Source organism: Typopeltis vanoorti, chromosome 19 (assembly GCF_054136105.1).
Source record: "Typopeltis vanoorti isolate ZY-2024b chromosome 19, IOZ_Tvanoo_1.0, whole genome shotgun sequence".
Classification (NCBI taxonomy): Eukaryota; Metazoa; Arthropoda; class Arachnida; order Uropygi; family Thelyphonidae; genus Typopeltis; species Typopeltis vanoorti.
In genome coordinates, this window is record NC_143567.1 from 72,549,106 (window position 1) to 72,564,587 (window position 15,482).

At 35.7% G+C, this 15,482-nt stretch overlaps 1 protein-coding gene across 1 annotated transcript in view; it reads left to right on the top strand.

Annotated features, from left to right (window-relative positions):
- Positions 1-4: 4 nt before the first annotated feature.
- Positions 5-15,482, top strand: part of LOC150096243 (T-box transcription factor T-A-like) — a 58,226-nt gene continuing 42,748 nt past the window's right edge. The window contains exon 1 of the mRNA XM_090409012.1: positions 5-195. Within this exon, the coding sequence (XP_090265138.1) occupies positions 5-195 (191 nt within the window). The remainder of the gene's footprint in view (positions 196-15,482) is intronic.

Sequence of the window (15,482 nt, forward strand, 5' to 3'; positions counted from 1 at the left end):
AGTCATGAAATCTGAACACATGACTCCTAACAAACATATAATGGACTTGCTCTCCGTTGTGGAGGGAGAAATGGTAGCTGCTCAAAATCAGCAGCAAACATCGGACACTGGGGTAGCAGTGCATTTGGAAAATATCGAGCTATGGAGAAAATTTAACGCTGTGAACAACGAAATGATAGTAACGAAAAGTGGAAGGTAAGTGATAACGATAATTTAGGTAATATTTTTGATATGCTGAAGCTGTGAAGAAAGCGATATATTTTCAAATTGTTCTTTCATCTTTGATAACTCCAGAAATAGATACTTGAAATTCAATCTGTAAAAGATATTTCGGTTTTCTGATACAGTAGCAAAATGGCCTAACTATGAATTTTGAGATCACCTTTGCCACAAGATTTTTGGTCCCCTTAAAACCTCACCCAGATTTCTGTGGTACGGTAGTTATGCCAAGCGTGTGTGATTGAGTTTTCACATATACTCATAATACTAATTACATAGTCATTAAAATTGAGCACCACTCAGAATAGAGAGTATTGCGAATGAACGTGAACTCTGAAAGAATTGGGAGATATTGCTGCATTACCCATATTTTCATACTCTTTCGTTACAGAACTTGCGGGTAGCATATATTTTTAAGGGATCCACCATTCTTCGATTTTAGCATCGGTACAGCTAGTGCCTTAAAACGTAAGGCGAAGAGTTAGTAGTACTTCTGCAATCGGTTTGGCGTATTGAGCATCAAGAACACTTGATCACTGAACACTCTGCCTTCGGCAAAATATAATTAAGAGACGCCGATCTTACAGGTGGTCATCTTTTATTAAGTCGATACAGTCAACATTTGGAACACAAGCTGTGGGTTCGAAACTTACCACTTGTTTGATGTGTCACTTGTGTGTGAAATCGCTACGCTGGGAGCCAGAACTGACGTGAAAAGACAACAGTTGAGCACTTGAGTTTCCGGTTTATCGATGTTTTAATCTGCCCATGGTATTGATTGTGTTATCAGTTTATAAACAATTTATAATTGGGTTTATCAAAAAAAAATATATATATATGACTGCATTTGATAAAACGATCATGACTTTTTATTGCTGCACGACTAGTTTCAGTTGAACTGTATCAGCTTTTAACAGATGCGCAGATGTATAAAACTTAAAAACATTAGAACACCTTAAAGTACAAGCACACAGAATAAACACTACAGTTACAGATTTTTGTTCAACAAAAAGCTAATAGCCAGTGTTACAATATCTAGGAATGCTATAACAATGACTAAATAGTATGCACGTTGCACCTGATTCAAAAGATGCAATGCACACCCTTTGCTTTTTGAGACTATTTTAAACACGTAAAGTTACAAAACTTATTGCACATTAGTATGGTGGATGGGCAGGTGTATTACCTGCTGTAGATACCAAAATATGGAACTCTTTCAGACCTTCAGTAAGCAGGTAGTAGGGGTCTCACTAGGTAATGAAAATCATTTACCAGTTAAAGATATTCACGAATATCCATGCCACAGTATTAAAAACCCGCAGCCTGAGGCTGGACTGAATGGAAGGTCCACGCTGTCATCTAGAACCGGTGTTATTAAAAAGTAGCGTTCTACTTTTTAATCAACTCGTCTTATTCATCTTGCAAGAGTCTTTGACTAAATTCATCTTAACTGAAAGGTATTGCTGCATCCTCGGATATTTTGAATATCAACAGAACAAGGAAGGAAATGATCTCAGACAACAAACATTCACAAAAAAGGACATTTTGCAATAGCATTCACTTATGACATCATTCAAGTCGAGACAGTTTTGTTATTTATAATGAGCACATAATTTTGTTTTGCAAAATTTCGTCATTAAAATGATCCCACGAATGACACTCAACATATTTCAACGGTGATCCTAAATTCCAATAAAACCCATCTTAGGCAAGAGCAATTATTATTAGTATCACTTTGAACTGTGTTGTCATTAAAGATGGAATTATAGAAATCTTTCAATAACCCAAGACTGATTTTAAAAAAAATAAATAAATAAAAGAAAGAAAGAAAATTATTGCACGACAACGTATGCACAAGAGAATACAATTTAAAATTCTTTATAGTTAAATATTCGACTGTTGATATTTCTATCGTTTACTATTATTATTATTATTATTATTATTATTATTATTATTATTATTATTATTATTATTAGGTGACACCTCTAAGGAGTTCAAAGGACTCGGTGGTTTTTGCGAGAACTGTCACGATATCTAATAAATTTACGTTAATTAAATATCCATATGGAATGGTGACAGTTTTATAAAATCCGACGAGTGTAGGTCAAATTCTAGCATTTCCATGAATCGTCGAACTATTTCAGGATTATTACTTTAGTCAAAATGTTGCTTTAAACAAGTTTTTTACTTGATCAAACACCAAAAGTGAAAAGACTAGATAAATCCTGATAAACTTGGAATTTGGATGAAATTAGGATAAACGTAATCATATCCTTTATTGAAAAATAGGAGACGAGTGGGATTATGTCTTTTTTCTTTTTTTCCCTTCTGTTAACTGTAATTGGGTTGCCCGAGTGGTTAGCATATCAGAGCAGCATCCATAGAAATACCTATAGAAAAGCCAATGCAGAAACAGAGCGTCTATGGGGAAAGCGACTGAAGGGAGTCAATGAGAGAAGGATTTATAATTAAACAAACAGCTCTTTTCTAGATAGAGTTAGCATTCTGAAGGAGATTTTGGAGCACCGCCCAGATGTCAGAGCTAGGTTTGAAGGATTTCGAATTTATAATGTTAAAAGTTGAGCAGAAGAGAATTAAAGTTTAAGAACGAAAACGAATACCAAGCTTTTTCGAGGTTAAAAAGGTGTGGACGTGATGTGTTTATGTCAGGCTAGGGTTGATGTGAAAGTGAGTCGAAGAAGAGGAAACTAATCTTGGTTGAAGAACGGAGCGATATCAAAAATGAGAGAGAAGAGTAAGGCGTGGTATTTCTTTCGGGAAATAAGAGAGGATTGTGTTCTGGTAGCATTTAAAAATTCACTAAATTATCTTCATATCCACTTAAGAACGGCTAGAAAATCTGTGTAAGTTATTGGCTATAGACGATCTTAAAGTGTGAGTTATTTGAGTACTACAAGGTTTTGGGAATGACAAAGAGTAATGGAATACTACTGTTCAGCAAAGCTATGAATAGAATTGGATGTTAGGGAGGGAAGATCGCTGATGTATAGAAGAAAGAGTGTAGGTGAATAATTTTTATAATATTAGGATAAAAATATATGCAACTGGATATATATTAAACTCTGGTCCATTCAGCTCCAATGAACTGTTTTGTGGTGATTTATTATGCATTTATACAATTGAAATATGAGAACAAGTAGTATCCAGTTTTTTTTTTTATTAGTGCAATTACTTCAGCCACCTTGCTCATCTTTCGAAGCAGTGTGTCGAAAATAACAACTCATGTATTGTTTTTTTATTCATTTCAAGAAGCAAGATGCAAGAACATACACTTATTAATGCACCTTCGTGGTTATAAAAACACATTTACGTTTTATCCACTTTTTTTTTTTTTTAAAGAAATCATTCTTAAATGATATTCCTCAGGACTTTTACTCCCCCCCTCCTTTCTCTCTCTCTCTCTCTCTCTCTCTCTCTCTGAGAACCTCAAATAGTACAAATGTCTTTTCTAAAAACAAAGATCATATCGATACATTAAAATTTTATTCAAATTTCCTGATAAATTCATTTCATTCATATAATGTTAATCACTACTGATAATATCCACCCCCTACCATCAAATATTTGCCATCAAGCTAAGCTATCGACCTACTGCTCCTACCCTGCTCTAAAGAAATTGAGCTCATCAGCTAAGCTGAAACGATGCAATAAAGATTCTTTGCGTTCTAGACGGAATCGAACGCAGATTTTTCTGAAGTGCACCGTCAATAACCAGAGTGCATCGTCAATAACTGACTAGCTTTGGATGCTCACCCACTCTATACATAAACTCACTCACCATATACATAAACGATTCTCTTTCGCTGACCTCAAACCCTCTCAATACTTCAATCAGTGATAACACGCCATTTCTCCTATTCATACGCCAAAGTATTCAAGGCTCAAACAACCAATGTTTCAAGGTCCTAGAACCAGTGCTCTATACATTGTTCTTCATACAATTCTACAATGTACTGGTGACAAAAAATTAACCTCGGTTTTTCCAAGATATGATTTTTTTTTTTTTTCATGCAAAAGACAGCTTAGTTCTTGTCTCTAAACACTTACCTTTGATAAAACTCTGCTCAACAATCAAGGTTATTCTAATGTGCTGACATACTTCTTCATCTGTTCAGCTATTAACTCGGTATAAATCCGCTTAACCTGGGAATACTACTAATACAAAATTCTTCCGATGCTGTATCGCACTTATCGGAGGCCTGACGTTCCATGTTTGGTCTCTAGACAGGGTTTCCGGACTATGTAAAAAATAATAAAACTGCAAAAAAAAGTGTACAAAATTTATTATTAAAAAAAGGCAAAAAAATTCTTCGCTCACCTACAGCACTTTGGTTAGAGTCGCATAAAAAAAAAAGAGGACAATCCAGCTATTTGAATAACGATCTCTCTCATATACATCTGTACCTTCTAAACAATAGTCGATTTCCACTTGGGGGGGGGGGAATCGACTAGGAGGATTAGCACAGATAATAATTCTATTGGCGCTAATGCCAGTTCTACTGAGCAAGCAGAACTGGCATCAATTATTGCTCCATTTCTGTTAAACTTACAGTAATACAAGCAACAACCATTTTCAACTACTAACCAACCGAACCTGTTACTATCAGTCAACTTTCATTGAACCACCGTCTGTTCTCTGGATCAGCCTTCTCCAAACACTACCACCTCTAGTTTTTGGTGCTAACACAAAATAATTTTATGGGCATAAGGAAAATATTTTTCTTATTCAATAATCTTCGATTTAAAAAAAAAAAAATGTTTAATTTGCAATGACTGCTCTTTTTTTTTTTTTTTTTTTTTGACATTTTGACAGCGGGCACTGCAACCTAAATAATCTGGCAACCGCCTCATCATTTGAGATACTTCATAGCTAAGTCACTATCGACAAAGGCCTTTGGTTAGAAACACCTTGGTTCAAATCCTGTCTGGGACGAATAACCTTTATAAGGGCTTTTCAGTTGAAAGTAGTTAACCTGGACTGTCGGTTTAAACATGCAAAGCCAAAAGAACATAAAATACAGGCAATTAAGAGACAAATACACTAAGCACCAAGCTTTAACAACCTCATCACCCGAGGTTATTAAAGCTCAGGTGATGAAGTTGTTAATACGACGACCAAGTCGATTGCGTGTAGCTTGTCACATACACTCATAAAATGACACATTCAGTCTTAACAAACAGAACACGCTACTTAGGGATGTATTTAAAGTTTCTTTTTTTAAAAAAAAAATATATTCTATCAAAGTTGTAGAAATTAATTAAACAACATCTCACTTTGCCCGTTGCAGGAATAATTCTGGAAGAAGCTAATCCCTGCGATTGTGTGACTTACTATATGATAAGCATGGCTTAAATTATCAACAGAGGTTTATTTTGCAAAATATTCTTTCACTCGACTCAGTGAGAAAATATTAAGAAAGTGACGCTACTGCAAGTCGTCTTGGCTAAAAAGAAATAAAATTAATATTATAATATTAAATATTAAAAAGTATATATATATAACGTTATAATTATCTCTCCAATGGTGATAATCATAGCTAACATTTTTATTTATGAATTTATTTATTTTTTCAATCTATACTTTACAATTCAGTCTTCACTTATTTTTATTCAGTGCTTACATAGCCCCCACTTTTTTTTGGTTATAAATCCACTTGAATTTCTTATCAAAGTTTTTAATACCATATAATATATGGTATTAAAATATTTATAATATATTTTATATAAATGTAATGTCATATATATATAATGTAAATATAAGAATATTTACATTATATATATGGCATATATAATGTAAATATTCTAAAACAACCATGTAAGTTCAATGAAACATGCCTACAGGTTTCATTTTGGCAAGAACGATAATAAGGTGTTTTGCAAACACTGGAACACTTGTACGAAGTTGCAATTTCCAATTATGAGAGAGAACATAATCAGAAACAAACAAAAAAGTCTTCCTCGAGTGAGTCGGTCCATATGCGATAACTGTGTGTGCACAAAGAGAAGCTTAAAGTTACAAACGCTTATATTGGAACTAGTTTTCAAAGTAAAATTAAATTCATATTGACAGCAGAGCCTGTAATTTTTAATTTGATTTCTTTGTTATGAACAGGGAAAAAAAAAAAAACCCGGAGGATATTCCAAAAAAAAAAAAAATAGAAATTAGACCAGAAAGACTAACTGAATGTGAATCTCACATGGAAGATTATGCAAACCATATAAACCCCTCAAGAAATGCACTTCTTTGTAATCAGTGCATAAGACAAGTACAACCGACAGTAACAAGTTTGGAACCGGTGGGAAGTCAGAAATGTTATTTGAATATCGGATTAGTTCATGGCTGATTACATATGTATAAGCGGAAATTTTAATCCGAGAAAACTAGTTTGAAGAGTGAGGGGGGGGGGAATAGAAAATACGTCTAAATCTGGCGAACTGGTAGATTTAGCAGAGGACAAGTGTTCCGAGATTGAAAGCAATAAATCAGGTGTATAATTCTGTTCATAGTGCGAAGTGAAAATGGGAAGGAGGAATTCTCATAAGCGGACATCCCTTGCTTGTTCACGTTGACGCAAATTTTGATATACGTGCAGACATTCAAATCAGTAGCAATTTCTAATAATAACTCCGTACACGAGAAATTGTTCAATAATGTCACATTAATATCATGCATAGACAAAGTTAAAGAGAAAGAAAAGCTTACACTGCATTTGAAAACCAACAGATTATATTCTTTAGGAAATACATAAGATGGGGAAGCTATTCTAATAGACAGCAGTAGAGTGAACGAATGAAGAAGAAAAAAGTAGAAGTAGAAGAAAAAAATCACCAACGCAAGAATTCGATGGAAATACGATTGGATTTTCTGTGGATAATGATGGGATAGAACCAAAATAGTAGGAAACAAAAGATTGACCAGAAAATGTGTTAACAGCATTGGCAAGAAATCAGAAATTATAACTGTCAAATGGACATCATACCAGTTTCTGGTTTTGGCCTTCAAAATCAGTTTTGGTTACTGTCAATGCTTTTTACCTATTTATGTCAATGCTTTTTACCTATTTCGAGATTCAGTACATGCAGCAAAAGGAAGATGGAGCTTTGGTTCGTTTTCTGCATATACTTTTCGACGTGCTTGCTTTTTACCTATTTCGAGATTCAGTACATGCAGCAAAAGGAAGATGGAGCTTTGGTTCGTTTTCTGCATATACTTTTCGACGTGCTTGATTTTTCTCTGGAGAACGACTTACTTAAGGGATGACATTAAAATGAAATGAATGTTTTTCTCATACCTATAAGAATTATTTAAGTGATTGTTCAGTGCAGATGGATCAGAAGACAAACAATAATCCAACGAAGGAAATGAAACACAGAAATCAAGACGTTCATTCCACCTGACATTCTTATTCCATACAACACTGACATCTGAGGGACTGTTATGAGTTAATCCATGTAAGAAAGTGATAGTCCAAACAACTGCATAGAGGACAAATATATACTGTACCTTTCAAGGATACTTTAGAGCTATCTGATATTTTGGTAGACATGTGGGACAATTCGTGTGAGACGACTAGTGCCTTGGAAACTACCTGTTGAATCAGTGCAGTTGAAAACATTAAATCTACAAGGAAGATTGCTTCGCTATGAAAAGCTCTGTTGTTGTTGTTGTTGTTGTTGGTATTAGAATTGCTATAGAGAAGGCAAATGTATCCTCTATTCTTTATTGCAATGGCTTCTGTATTGCAATGGTCCGCGCGGTTAGCCTAGTGGCTTTGCGCTTCGCAACCATATGCCTCGGAAAGAAGTGTCCTGGGTTCGATTCCCGTCGCCGACGTAAGGAGCTTAAGGATCTTTCTCAGACATAGCCAAGTTAGCCGGTCTTGGACGTGGATTAGCAGGGTTTTTTCTCCCCAGTTTATCTGGGGTTTTTCCTCCCGTAAGCAGGTAAACTGGCCCCGTGAACACACGCAGCTACAGCCCTAGAATACACCGGAAGGTATAGGGCTAGTCACCTTATCCTCGGGACGGGTACGACTTAGAACAGCTTAAAATAGCTCTGTAACAGACCAATAGGCCCAACAAGTAGAAGGGAGAAGAAGGAGATTGCAATCCTAGTAGAGACCTAATCTTCCTTGGGTAGATTTCTACAGTTTCATCGACCGACGTGATATAGCCGTATTATTAATAAAGTGGTTAGATCACACAGCTCATGAAATTTATCTAAACCAGATAGTTGCTTAGTACAACAGTGGCTTGGACTTTGAGGGATATAGAAACATACCTCTATCCTCCCCCCCCCTCCCCGGATGGGCCGGCCTGGTTGTTCGAGCGTATCTCCAGCCAAGAGAATGCAGGTTCGAATTGCGCCAAGGGCATGGATGTTTGCGATTGTTCTATTAACCGTTTACCATATGAACTGCTGTAACCTGCGTCCTGACGCCTTTGATGTCTTTTCTCCACAAAAATCAAATCAAATCTCCCCGATGGAAACCTGTAGTCTGATGGTTTAATACTTGTTATGCGCAGGATATATACCGAATTAGCTAACAGGCCCACCAGCGTGTAGATGTAGACAGAGGAGGATTTCGTTACTGAAGAACGAACGAACTTCATTGAGGTTAAGCACATGTACCCAAACTATGGCCGCATGACCATTATTTCCATACTTCTATGGTTTATTCCTAGTCAGTTCCTAGTCAATCGTAAATTATATCTTGCTTTCTTAAAAAAAAAAAGAAAAGAAGTTTACATTCCTTTTTAAGCTCAAATGGTAAGAGAGAAAGAGATCGAAAATGTTTTGTGTAAAATATATGAAAGTTTGTTTGTGAAGGATTTAAAATAAAGCTGTTAAAATTACAGAAATTCCGAGGGGTGTTTCATTTAAAACGAACTACTTAAAAGAATAATGCTAAAAAGCCATAATGGTTAATTGATTAATATAACATCTAGGCTTTAACAGTCAGTAATCCATTGTAAAAACAATGGTAGCTAACCGAATTCTAAGTAAGCTCAGGATTGTGTATGACTAGCTTTATTAGATCAGCTTTTTCCCTCCTTGGGTTGAACAAGGTCATAAAATCCAGATGTTTTTAAAATGATATGCTCAAAAACGAAACCAAAAGGAAATTTATGGCAATTGACTTAAAACGGATCCTAGTAATGGATGGAAAATGTCTTTTAATTAGCATCTTTACGTAAAGAAATGCATGAAGCTTAAAGAATAAGCTCGTTGTTTAAATTATCAAGCCAGGGGAGCGTTCTTTATGCTGATGTGCTTAATGACTGTAAGGTTGTCAAACGAGCCCGCATATGCGATCAGTAGAATGTGAGTAGGAATGAATTTCTCCTCGAGAGGAAAGGGTGTTAACGTAATGGAGAAAACAGTAATAACAATAATCATATGATGGGCCTGTTACATTTATATGCCCATCAATGTCACATATTATAAGGTTATTTATCTATTCTTCACATTAGTTGCGAGAATTGTAGACTATTTACTCTTATTGGTGTTACAGGTAACTAAAAAATTAATTACGAATCATATTCTTGATAGGGATGGGTTTCGTAAACGGAAAAGTCGACTGACAAACCTTTCCAGCAGATAAATAGACAAAATAATGGCTATGGTATGATTTACGAGGGTGGTCTGACGGCCACGACCATAGATAGCAACACTATCGGCAAAACATTTTTTTTTTCTAAGTTAGTACATCTGTCATAAGCATCCATCTGAAATTGCAAGTCATTCTATCAAGTAGTTTGTTTTATACAGCTGTTTCAAGCAAAAGTGTTCTCTGTATCTCTTGAAATGGATAAAATTGAGTATCATGCGGTTATAAAATTCTTTGTAAAAGAAGATTTAACGCCAAAAGAAATTCATTCGAAGTTCATGAAAGTTTATGGGCACTCTTCTCCTTCATTTTCAACGATTAAGAAATGGTCTGCCGAGTTTACACGTGGCCGTACCAGCCTTGAAGATGATCCACGTGAAGGACGTCCAAAAAGTGTAACAACACCAGAAATCATGATTAAGTGCACGATAGGGTATTGGATGACTGGCGAGTCAAAGTGCATGAAATTGCTGTGACTATAGGCATTTCAAAAGAACGTGTAGGATATATTTTGCATGAAGAATTGCATATGAAAAAGCTTTGCGTAAGATGGGTACCGCGCTGCTCAGATCTGATCAAAAACGCACTTGGAGCGTTTTAACAAGAATAAAACTGATTTTCTGCGTCGATTTATTACTATGGATGAGACTTGGATTCACCATTACACACCAGGATCCAAACAGCAATCAAAACAGTGGACAGAAGCAGGTTATTCAGAACCAAAGAAGACAAAGTCGGTTCCATTAGCAGGAAAGGTGTTTTGGGATGCTAAAGGCATTTTGTGTATTAATTATCTTAAAAAGGGCAAAACAATAACCAGGGAATATTATTCCGATCTTTTAACCAGACTAGACGAAAAAATTCTTGAGAAAAGACCCGTTTGCAGAAGAAAAAAATCATCTTTCATCAGGACAATGCATCTGCCCACAAAGGTGTTTTAGCAATGGGAAAATTAATGGATCTGCACTATGAATTATTAGAACATCCACCCTATTCCCCTCTACAGCCGCAATCACCTCTTGGTGATTGCGGCTGTAGAGGGGTATTTTGCAGATCTTACTGAGAACCACTACAATGACGGGATAATGGCGCTGGAGCATCGCTGGAATAAATGTATTAGTCTTAAGGGAGATTATGTTGAAAAATAAAAATAATTTTGAAATTATAAATCCGTTTTTTCATCGTTAGGCAGAGAACTTTTCAGACCACCCTCATACTTGGATTTTCATCATACCTTTAATAGCCTTCCACACATGAACGTGTTAATTAAAATGCGCCAAATAGGTACTGATGATTAGCTAGTGAGATGTGCATGAAACTGATAGGAAGTAATGTTTATAGGAGTGCCCAATTGGTTAGGAGCAGAACAGCTCAGGATTCAATGTTAATTTCCCTGTTGTTAAATACATTTAGAGTGAATAAGTTAAAGAAGCCATTTTTTACACAATATCCGTTTTTTTTTTTTTAAGTATTATCTTAAACTGGAAGAATGGGCAGGAAAATGAAGTTCAAAAATTAACGTGAACTTTGGTAACTAGCTTGGGTTAGATTGTCTGTAATTACAGCAATAGTAAATGAGGCTGATGCCAGTGCACTATGTTAAGTGTATGTGTTCTTGGGGGCGTTTTTGAATGTTTTGTGGAATGGTAAAGAAAAAAAAAAAGACGAATTTCCGGAGGAGGAGGAGGAGTTGGGGGGGGGGACCTTTCTATCGCTAGAAAGCAGCTAACTTACCTTCAAATGTTCGTGTATAGAGGCTTTAGTGCTGTGAAGACATAATGTTGGAGGTTTAATGGATTTTTTTACAATACTTTATCATACAATACTAAGCTTAGTATTGTATGATATTTGTGTTATGTTACATTAGTTGTTTTTGTAATCCCCGTAGATGTCCTAGTGACTAGGACGAAATATAGGAAGCATTAAATTCTTTTTAATCCTTTCTGAGTGTTGTAAAAAATCCATTAAACCTCCAACATTATTTTACCTTCAAATGAAAAGCCCTTATAACATTTTGTGGACCAGACGCGATTCGAACCCAGGTCTTTCTAACCAAAGAACATTGTCGTTATCAACTGAGGATATGGGATGGCCATGTAGTTTAGAATTATGAATTTTTTCCTTAATTTTTAAAATTCCTGAGACATTATGTAGAAACTGTATCACTAAAAGTCATCCAGAAGTTGTTTACCCTAAAACTAGAGCCGTTTCCTACTGACCAGGAAACTGAGCCAGAGGTTCAGCATGTGATTGGTTTTTTCCTGCTGCTGCAAGTTTCATCACAATGGGAGGAGGAGGGGAGGGATTGAGTGCGACTTTGTAGCGCTGGTATTCGAAAGAGTGCTGCCTGGCGGAACCAAAGCACAGACCCAATGTTCTGGAGTGATCTTTTTAGCTTACTTTTGTAGACTAAACTGTATCTTAGTGAAGGACAAACATACACTGTACAAGGCAAATCAACTGCTTTTACTGGACGAGTATAAATAAGTTGCCTAGTCGTGAAGATACTTCAACGTTTTGTAGAGAATATATACGATAGTCCCCCTCCTCCCTTATCAGCGGTCAATCCCGGTCCGAAAATATTAAATGAAAAATTCCATACCAGACCCAACATTATTTCGGCATCCTCGAGTTGCTTTAGCTTGCACTACCTACTTGACTTAAGTAGCTAAGGAAAATCAGTGATGCCGAGGATTGTATTCTCATAAAGTCTCAGGTCAGCTTACGAAGACTCATAGTTTCTACAAACATTCGGCTTTGAAATAATATTTGATCTAATATCCACTTTGCCTATGTAATTTTATATCGCTGAAATCAAGCCGTATTGCTCTTTCTTTCTTTCTTTTAGTAATAGACAAGTCGGCTGATCCCAGAGGTAATCGAACATCAGGCTCGTTGCAAAGGTAGAGAAAGCTACACGCACCTTGCAGCCTTTCGGGAATCAGGAAATGCCGTTCTTAGTTTTCGGTTATCAGATCGACTGCCGCGGTGTCGCAGTGCTTGTGTTCAAGTAACCCTTATTTTACTTAATAATGGTCCCAAAGCGCAAGAGTAGTGATGCAAAGTTTACTACGAATTACCTGAATGCCATCATTAAATTGTCATCCTAGATGGACTTAAGCCTCCTAGTAGACGGAATAATAATAATTCTGAGAAACACTGAGACAATTGGACACGCTGATTTATTAAATTATGTACGTATAACGATAGTTAGGCATCATAAAACATTTAATTCATCATATTGTATCAATGCACTCAAAATTAGCATCAAAATATCTCACAGTTATTATTGCACTATAAAAAAAATAAATAAATAAAATAAAATAAATAAAATTCAACAAGTAAGGTTCGACTATATTTTCATTATGTATGAGTATCCAAAATGCGGGATTTAAAAATACGGTTGTCGTTTTGGTTTGTTTGGAATTACTGCCGAACGACTAAGACAAGGAGGCCAGTGTTATTATGTCTGTAAATTGCATATGTTCTGTCCGGGTATTGCAGGTGTAAAACCTTGATACCTCCTATAAACCAGATAAAAATTGGCCAACTTTACTTCAGGAGTGACTGCTGGACGTCTAAATATTTATCCCTGTCCGTCCTCGTAGCTAAAGAGGATTCTCCATCATAAATGAACTTTGAATTTGAGGCAAAGCTTCCGATTCTTTGAAGCCCTCGAGTGATACGTTCGTTCGCATTCAGGGAAGAAATTAGAAGGGAAAACAGACACGAATAAACACTGTAATTCATGTATTAAGCAACATCCGAATGACGTCGAAACATAAATAATGCTGTAATTCGTTGTTAAGCAATAGTCGAATGACATGTTGAAGTGTAATGCAGGTCGCACGATGGTACTACAGTCTATTTTCTCAGTAAATATTGCAATTCCTTAAGCCTGGTTGTCGTTGTGTAATAATGCAATACTAAGTGGAATATGTGGTTTAAACATTTCGAAGGTATCCATCCGCTTTGCCCATTTTTCATTTCCTGAGTCTACCATGGTGAATATCTGAAATACCTGAAATATCTGAATTCTTAAGACAATGGTGCTTTCCAAGAAATAACGGAATCAATAACTAGCTAACTACCTTATGCAACCTAATCCGCGTGGGGGGGGGGGGAGTCAAGGTTTCATAAGGATCCAAAAAAATTCAATTGCAAACATGAAAACTCAATCTATCTCCAGCTTTTTCTCTCTTTCTTTTGCTGTACAATATTAAAAGTGCTCTCAGTCTGCCAAAATTAATCACGTACTGGAGTTACATTGACATAATTCTGACGTTATTTAATAACGATCACATGAGTTGTATTCTTCCATCGGCAGCCAAGAAGTGCGCAGCAGAGACTGAATTAAGAAGGTGATAGTCCGACATAGAATAATTGGATGTTTCAACGTACAATGGATGAAAACAAGACGTGACAGAGAATCTATAAAAATAAAAAAACCTCTTATCAGCAGTTTGTCCTTAATGAATTTTGTGGCTATAGGCCTAAAATGACTAACCGTTTTGACTCGTGCATAAAACTTAACTTTGCTTCCATTTCTTCTATTATATGATATATGTATTATTAATACAACCTCCTGGAGTCAAGACTCATCGAGGACTCGTTGAAGACTCACATGTTTGCAAGAAATACTAATTTCAATCTTTATGTTTGTCATCCTACTAGACTTTAAAACTGTCATTATTTTTCACTGCTCATGCCCATTCATCTTTAAAAGAAGGAAAGAAACCATTGGGACTGAACTGACAATTTAATTTAAACTTAACAATGAAAGTAGTTCATTTTTGAAACTTGTATTTTCCGTACGATCATAAACGATGAAGAAACCAGACAAAATTACAACTTGGCATCGAAAAATTATTACATTAGGCCAGAGAAAACCCCTAATCAAAAGCGAATATTATATATATATATATATATATTATGTAGAAAGTTTTTTATCTTGGGTGTAATATACGTTAAAGATACCAAGAAATTTTATACTTGGTTTTAATCCTTTTCCCAAGCAAAACAAAGTTTTGCGCGTGAAATATATTCACGTCTGAATTACTTGTATATGGAGGGTGATGACTTCATATCGCTTGCCTTAGTATGTATCCCATGATGCAAAGCACAGCCCCCCCCCCCCTTCCAGGCGTGTATAATGCACTGCATAATGGGAAGGGCCACTATTCAGACCGGTTTCGACCTTTATTGAAGTCTTTTCAGTAGGAGCTAGACCAGGGAGTGATACCAAGGTTGAAGTAATGCAGAAGTCATATATATCTCATATTTCACGCGCAAAACTTTGTTTTGCTTACTTGGGAAAAGGATTTAACCAAGTAAAAATTTTCTTGGTAGCTTTAATATATATATATATATATATATATATATATATATATATATATATATATATATATATATATATATATATATATATATATATATATATCTCCTCCTGAGATTTTTATTTAATAAGGTTAAAATACCTTATGGTAACTTGTTCTGGTAAAATACTTATAAGCTCTGTATTACTAAAATTTTGGTATTTCTAGCCTGGCTCCCACCGATGGAGACCTCAATAAAGGTCGAAACCGGTCTGGGTAGTGGCCCCTTGCCTTTAATACAAAGCATCATACATCT